We start from the raw sequence: 8627 nt of genomic DNA on the forward strand, positions 1-8627 counted from the left end.
TGAATCTCCTGACCTGCATGAGTTTCTAGTAAAGATTTTATGGTTCTTAGGAGTGCCATATTCTTCCTAAATGATAGAATATGCAAAAGAATACTGAAACCTAGTAACCAGTAAATTAAGTTATTACCATAGTCATATAAACCTTGCATGATGTAACCCATTGTATTGGTAACCAAAACAGTAAAATTCATGTTGGAAACAAAAACTGCCATATTACCTATTGTCCAGCAGGTGGCGCTGTTGCCAAGTCGTGACGAAAACGGGGACCCAGATTCAATTCCAACCACCCACATGGCAAGTCACAACTATCTGTAACTCCCATTCCAGGGGATCCTGCACCTTCACAATAATGCACATAAAAAATTAAATCATTTTTAAAAACCTGGACATGGCAGCAAGTGCCTCTAACACCTTATGGTACTGTATATGAAATGTCAACTTATTTGTTTGTTTCAAGACAGGGTTTCTCTGTGTAAACTGTTCTGGCTATCCTGGAACTCACTCTGTAGACCAGGCTGTCCTCAAACTCACAGTGATCCACCTCCCTCTGACTCCTTACTGTTGGAATTAAAGCCATGCACCACCATGCCTGGCTGAAATGTCAACTCTTACTCAAATGTGCAGGCCCCAGATCACCCTTTTATGATCTGGCAGCAGCTGTTTGGATGAAGCCCAGACTAGCTTTTTTTCCCCCACATGCACCCTTAACTATTCATTATTGATCTCAGTCTTGTGATGTTGGTTCCTAGGAAGAATATAGAGCAGTCAATTCCATGAGTAGTAGTGCTCTTAATTGGACAAAGAAATTCAGCCTGGATTATTTGGCCCTGGACTTCAATTCAGCATCACCAGCCCCTGTGCAACAGGTAGGAATGATTGCCAGGTGATTTCATTTTTGCTTAGATTTTTCTTTTTCTTCTTTTTTTAATTTTTTTATTTTATATACCAATCACAGTTTCCCCTCCCTCCTGTCTTCCTGTACCCTTGCCCCACCTCTTGTCAACTCCCCCCTCCCATCCACTCCTTCTCCATTCCTATGAGAGTTAACAAAGCATGGCATATCAAGTCGATGCAGGACCAAACTCCTCCTCCTGCGTCAAGACTTGGCAAGGCATCCCTGCATGGGGAATGGGTTCCAAAAAGCCAGCTTGTGTGCCATGGACAGGTTCTGATCCCACTGCTGGATATTTTTCTAATGATCAAACATGTGTATTCTCTTTAGATCTTAGAAGATGTCTATAATCAAAATGCTAAAATTAACCTTAATCCTGACCCCCAGAAAGAATTAAATCCCAGTATGTTTTCTTTAGGATATTTTCTCTAGGTGCCTGTGTGTAGATACATGTAATATTCATGCTCTCCGAATTTGGGGGCATAGAAGTTATAGAAAAAGTCCCTACGCAGAGATGAGGGTGAGGCACATACAGGTTCTTGAGGCATAGGAAGAGTTTGTTTAGGGAACAAGTAATGGCTTAGTCTGTCTAGTTCTTAAGGAATGGTGAAGGGAGCTCTAAGTTGAAGTGGATCTTAGTGAATGCCCTTGAATGCAGTTTCAACTCCATTGGGTAGTACTCAATACAGTAGGGATCAGAAATAATGCCACATACATCAAGGACTATGAGAATTGAGTGGTTATTAAGTGAGTAGCTATTAACTTATATCACACATTTGACAGCCTCATGATGATGGTATGTGAGCAAGGGATGGTCATGATCCACACTAAGAATGTATTGTTTGATGATAAAAAGCAACCTATTGAACAGAATGTATAGAATGATTCCATTTGTGTGTCTCTTTACATTACCAAACACTGTTCTGGCATTGAATTGAGATGAGTGAGAGAAACAATACAGGAGATACATTTGTCAGTTTGAGTAAGCTAGCCACTCAAAGCAGACAATTTCAGGTGCTTACAGAAACAAAGTAACATTTAGCTATCACTCCTGAGAAAGACTTTTATAGGCCAGGTTCTTTGTGTTGCAGACAACCTTCAATCCAAGGCTCTTGTCAGAGGGAAAAAAAGAGATAAGACTGAGTTTCAGCTAGAAGATAGCCCTCTATGGAGGTGTCTGAGTGGGAGTTCTCCAGAGTTTTAGCTGGAGACAGAAGACCTACTCAGAAATGAGTGGCGCGTCCCATGGGCTAGGTCCCTAACTGATTAAAAAGGAGAAAACAAGCTGATCAGGTTAACTGATGCTGGCTGACCCATATTTACTGAACTCTGGGCAGGACCATTCCCCAGGGGCAATGGAATGAATGAAATAGAACTCAATGCTGGCATTCAATGCTCTCTGCTAACTGAGTGTGGGAGTAAGGTTACCATCTGCTTCACATACCTGCTGCCATGACTTCCCCACCCATAAAAGCCTGTCTCCCCTCTAACAGTGAGCCCAGATAATCCCTTCTTCTTCCCTTAAGTGACTTCTTATCAGATTTTGGTTACAGCAATGAGAAAAGTGACTAATGCAACCCCAGCAGGTCAAGCTCATTGTAAAGATTCTAGCTTTCTTCAGTTAAAGCAGAAAGTGCATGTGCGCTGCCTGTGTGTACCACCTCTCTGATATACACCTACAGGTGTTTGGTATGCTAAGATATTGCTGGAGCTACAATTTTTTTTATTTTTCAAAGAGAAATCAGTAGGAGTCTATGGATCATGAAGAATCTTAACAGATAGTACAGAAATTATATTAGGCATTCAGACAAATGCCAGTGAATGTGACTTGGACAGATGATGTAGAATCAGATTAAAAGGCTATTTGGAAAACTGTGGGGGGGAAGACTGAGTTTCAGGATACTTCTACTTAGTGTCAGCATAAATCACTTCCACTTAGACCCTATTGATCTAAGCAAATAAAACAACTAAAGAAATGCTTACAAACATAATGCACATATAATGTCAAATTTATATAAGGGGGGAGAGGAAGCAAATGTAATCTGCCAAAGAACATTTAAATTAAGATGAAATTAAAGCCTTCTTGTTCTGCCCCTTCAGAAACTTCTTTCAGAAGAGCAGAGAGTAGACTATGTCCAAGTGGATGAGCAGAAGACACAAGCTCTCCAGAGCACCAAGCAGGAGTGGACTGATGAGAGGCAATCCAAAGTGTGAGAGGTGTGGGCTTGGGCAAATTGTGCAGCAGGGAAGGTTGGGAGTATGTTTGCAATTTTTCATTCAAAAAATATACCAATGGCCAGTATAGGGCAAAACCAAGAAAAAAATGTGTGTTCTGGGGAGTCTTGGTAAAAACTTTTAGAAGAAAGCCTATGCACTGAGTTCAGGGAGTCCAGTCCCCAACACCAGAGCCTGCAGCAAATGTTCATTTTTCCAGCCTCAGGGATACTTGACATTGATTCCATAGTCAAAGAGAAAGAGAGTGCTACAGCCACAGGTGGAGAAGTAAAAAAGTGGCATTCATTCAGGCAAAGTAGGAACAACAGCAAAAGATTACAAAAATGTTCTTCCAAATACCCTGTTAAACTTTTGTCAAAATAGAGTATTTGGAGCAAAAGTTGGAACTAGTACCAACAGGATGACATAATTTGCCTTCAGTATGTGAAATCCTGTCCTCTACACTTAGATTATAATAATAAATTACCCCAGCAAAGGGAACTTGGAGCTGGTCTTGTCACAACCACTGAAGACATAGTTGAGGAGATCAAATCTAGCAATGGTGGCGGATACATCTAAAGTCTTTACACCAAAGACTTCATTAATTCAGGCATTTCTATTCCCAAGACAACACAATTCCAGTGATGGGTAGTGAATCTGTGTAGATATTAGGGAATGGCAAAAGTTGAAGTGTAACTCCTCAGTAAAGGCTCCATGATGAGCATATTAGATGACAATAGTAGCACTAGTTCGCTATTCTGACACTGTTGCCTTTTGCCCAGCATGCTTTTGTATGTATCTTTTCCTATCTTCTAAGACTTCAGAAACAAGACATGGCAGACACTATTGCTTTCACTTTGAAGAAAAGAAAACCAAGAAACAGGAGAGTAAACATATTGACCAAAATCACTCACAGAATTGAGGCACAACATCGGGCTTATAGTTGTCCAGACTATCAATGGTAGTGCTATTCTTCTGCATTATATTACTGCTGAGAAGTCTGGTGAAATCCAACAACTGAGTCAGTCTTGGTGACCTGTAGGAAATACCTGCAGACATAAGATGAGCTATTACCTCACCTTTTCATGGTGATCTGCACTGGTGCTTTTGGTATTTGAAAGGGAAACATTTCCAGTAAGGAACTCTTTACAATGCTATAGTACCTCCTGGTGGTCAGTCTGAAATCTATTCTTGACCATAGTCTCATATGCAATAAACATTTTTCTTTGTTTTATAAGCTGATAGATGCTTACAGAGAAATTTTTAGCACCTCAGGGAATATATACATTGTTGTTGGTTTCCCTATAGGGACTAAAGCTTTTAAGTGATAGAAATGACTAGAAATTTATCTATATATTAATGCATTTATCTGCTTATTAATTAATTTGTTTGTTTATTTTGCATCCTGACTGAAGTTTCAAATTTAACAAAGAGTTCTGCTCTCGGGTTTCCTGACTGTTTTTCTCCTCCACTTGAAAAATGACTTAAATCCTGAAATTGAAAATTCAGCTGTTTCCTTTATGGTTCTGGAGGCTGAGGAACCCAAAACAAAGGTCTCAGTTGGGAATGGCATGTTAGTGAATTTTCTTTCTGATCTTTCAGAGCACTTACAGAGAGAAGATATAACTGAACTGGGAAATTAACAGTTCCAGCTCTGCCACTTCATCCTGGCCATTGCTTCTTATATATGAAGATGGACCAAATAGGCAGCCAGTTCTATGAGGATCAGTGTAGACAGAGAAGTTGTAGACTTTGACATCGGATGTCAACATTTTACACTGCCTCAAATTAAAATAAATGACAAAATATTTTTTCATATCATACAAGAAATCACTTTGGTTTTCAAAACAGATGTGTATACATCTTTTTTTTCAGTGTGGAAAAATAGGGAAAGTGTCAAGTACTTTAAACAAGTTCAAGGACCTTAGTACACTTGGACCTCATATCCAACCCCAAACCACAACACACAGGCTAGAGCCTGTGAGGAAGTTCCTTCTTTTCCTTGTAACTGACAATCACAGAAATCCCCAGCAGGAATCCAGGACTGCAGACTGTCAATTCTTATAGACAGGAGCAGAGCTTTCCCAGGTGTGAGAAAGCTAGTGCAGAAAAATTATAACCCTAAGGGTCAAGAGCCACACAAGGATGAAGATAGAAGTTACAGCTGAAGTTGACAGCAGGGAATTTCACTCAATATTCAAATTTATCTTATCTACAAAACATTTCTAAGAATGTATTTTCAATATTAGTACATAAGTAATACAACCCTTTTAGATATATTAAAAACAAGAGTGCCCTAAATAGGCACTCTTTTACAAAGTGAAAGATGACATCATTTTCAGGATGTATACAATTATGCCCTGCTTTGATGAAACTGCTGAAGGAAGCCTGCATAAGAGCACAATAAAACAAAGTACAAGTAATTTGTAAGCTGGAGACAGCAAATGCTCCTAAGAAAGCTACCACTGAGACAAAGTGATGTCATCTAAATCTTTTTTTTGTATATATATGAGGGCTGTGTTTCTAATCCAGCACTTGGTTTGGTTTGTTGTAGGAATGATAGCAGAGGCCACAGCAGTGGACACCTTCCTAGGAACTCTAGGAAGCAATTAAATAGGACAGTGCTGATATTAATTTTACTGTTTTCTGTAACTCCTTTCCATTTTATCCCCAGTGCAGGATGGGGAACAGGAGGCCTTCAACCTGAAAGTTGGGAAAGTCACAAACCCAGGACTGGTGAGGAATTAAGCTTTCCTTAGGGAAGAAGAAGGCCTGAGGCACACACAGCCTGCCTATAAAGGCACAAAAACCTTTCTGTAGTTGCTTCACTATAGAGATGGAATCAACTGAATCATCATGACAAGTAGTTCGGTGTCCAAACTAAAGAAGCCCCACAAACATTTCTCTTCTTAATGATCTCCTTTAGTACCCCCTGTTCATATCATCTCTGTACTCACAATGACACCGAGTTTTCAATTTTGTTTCACTTTTACTATTTCATTTCTGGCATTAATAAAAGTTTTATAAGGAGAAACTGTGACTGAAGTCCTTTCTTATTAATTTTAATTGAAGATGTAAATATATAGATGTAAATAAGTCACATGTTTGGAAAGCTTGATACTTGAGTAAAGGCTTCATTATATTTTCAAGTATGACAAAGTTAATCATACTTAGTTGCAATGACATACCCATGTTACTTGAATGCAAATAGTTGAGTAGATGGCTGTCACAAACAATACTTCTACTCAGCCAAATCTTGACATCTTTTTTTTCCATCAAAAACTAGATTCACAACTGTGAAGAAGGTTTGGTGGGTAAAAGTGGTTGTTTTGCAAGTGTGTGGATCTGAGTTAAACTCCTCAGAACATGTGTAAAGTTGGGCACAGTAGCACATGTCCATAATCCCAGGAAGGGGAGATGGGAGGCAGAGACAAGAGAATACCCATGCTTACACATAGAAATTGCACACATATTCACAGAGAACAAAGATAAATAAAAAATAAAAACATTTTTTAAAACACCCTAGATTTATTTATGACATGAGCCACTGTGGTAGGACGGCTTTCCCAATGCAGGGAGCCCCATCATGGAAGTGACATCCAGATGGATAAAATTGGCCTTTCTCACTTCTGTTTCCACACAAACACTACATCCAGGTGGATGGCAATGGAAAATGAGTGATCAACTTCCATTTCCCTCTGCTTTGTCCAACCTAGTTTGCCTCTACTCCCCACTGTCTCTATTTCCATTAGTTTTAACCCATGTATTTCATTTTGTGAAACAAAACTGTTGGACTCTAGCGTCCAAACACCGAGAAGGAGTCGCCCCCAGAGACCACCACATATACCACAGCTGATGCAAAAGCATGAGGATTTTATTAATTCTGTCATGACAGGGTCCCCCAGCATTTGGGAAGCCGAGGGACCTCGAATAGCTGGTACAGTCTACTTTTAAAGGGGCCACAGAAGCAAGGGGGGTTGTTCTTTGATTATTCTGATTGGCTTATTTGAAAGGGCTATTACCAATAATTGACTGGAGAGCTGTTGCCAGATCAAATGAGGTAAGAGGTCATTTTGACCCCGTTTCCCAGGGGACTGAATCAAAACATACGTATATGGGTGATTGTTCAGGAACTGAGTACGTGCGAGTGTAGCTGTTAGGTCCTTGGTTCCCAGGGGAGGAGGGGAAGCACTATGGCACAGAGGCTGAGAGGATTCAAAAATGGCTTCAGGATTGTCTTAAAGTCTTACAACGCAACCAGTATTTATGTTGAAATTTCTCATTGTTTCAATGTTTGCCCTTACATTTCAAAATATTTCAATTCTACTATTCTAAAATGTGAGTTGTTTTGGTTCATTTTCATATACTTTGGTTAGGGAAGTAAGAATAATGGTTAACTCGATTAGAAAAACTATTGTTTTAAAAATATTTTATTTGTATAACTTTTATTTGGGTGTATATATCAGTGTTTGTGGAGGCCAGAAGAAGGGTGTCAGATTCCTTAGAGCTGAAGTTATAGGCAGTTGTGAGCCACATAATATGTGTGCTAGGAACTGAATTCAAGTTTCCTGGAAGAAGAGCAAAAGCTCAAAGTACTGAGCCATTTCTACAGGTCCTGAAAAACTATTATTGATTGGAAAGAGTAATAAAGAACTTTCTGAAATGAAGGAAGGAAATGTTCTGATTCTCAGTATAAGTAATGGTTACATGGATATATACACATACATAAACTGATCAGTCTATAAATTTGATATTTTTACATTTGTTGCATATAAAATATACCATGATAAAACAGTTACCAACAGAGGATGGAAGAAAGAATTTTGAGGGATTAGCAAGTTTCTGTAAGATACACAGCTCTAAAACAACTAGAAGATACAGGAAACATTTATTGTCTTGGATGTAGAAGACATTAAGCAGCAAGGCATTAAAAAATGTTCATTTCTATTGACAGTCCCATTTAATTCAACAAATTTTAGTGACCACCTACTATGTGACAGGCACTCTTTTTATCATTCTTTTTTCATTTTTCATACCAACTCCAGTTTCCCCCTCCACTTCTCTCGTCCTCTTCCGTCCCCCATCTAAACCATCTACTACTCCGAGGGGTTAACACCTCCCTTGGGGAGTCAACAAAGTCTGGCATACAAAATTGAGGCAGGACTAAGTCCCTCCCCTGTGTATCAAGGCTGAGAATGATATGCCACCATAGTGAATGGACTCCAAAGTGCCAGTTTATGAATCAGAGATAAATCATGGTCCCACTGACAGCTCCCCAACAACAAATCAAGCCAAATAACTGTCATCCACATTCAGAGGGCCTAGTTCAGTCCTGTGCAGGTTCTGCAGCTGTCAGTCCAGAGTACTTGAGCTCCTATTACCTTTTTGATGAAATAAAGAAAATGGCACTGATATTCCGTATGTATTTTAATTAATAATGCTTGCCTGAAGATCAGAATACAAAGCAGCTACACTAGTCAACCATACAGGCCAGGCAGTGGTGGTGGCACACACCTTTAAT

General features: G+C 39.4%; 1 protein-coding gene across 1 annotated transcript in view; it reads left to right on the forward strand.

Annotated features, from left to right (window-relative positions):
• Gab3 (GRB2 associated binding protein 3) overlaps positions 1 to 6107 on the forward strand; it is a 114672-nt gene extending 108565 nt beyond the window's left edge. Inside the window, exons 9-11 of the mRNA XM_005370672.2 lie at positions 750 to 866; positions 2993 to 3109; positions 5781 to 6107. Of these exons, the coding sequence (XP_005370729.1) occupies positions 750 to 866; positions 2993 to 3106 (231 nt within the window). The 3' untranslated portion in view covers positions 3107 to 3109; positions 5781 to 6107. The remainder of the gene's footprint in view (positions 1 to 749; positions 867 to 2992; positions 3110 to 5780) is intronic.
• The last annotated feature ends 2520 nt before the right edge of the window (positions 6108 to 8627 follow it).

Source organism: Microtus ochrogaster, unplaced genomic scaffold (genome assembly GCF_000317375.1).
Source record: "Microtus ochrogaster isolate Prairie Vole_2 unplaced genomic scaffold, MicOch1.0 UNK85, whole genome shotgun sequence".
Classification (NCBI taxonomy): Eukaryota; Metazoa; Chordata; class Mammalia; order Rodentia; family Cricetidae; genus Microtus; species Microtus ochrogaster.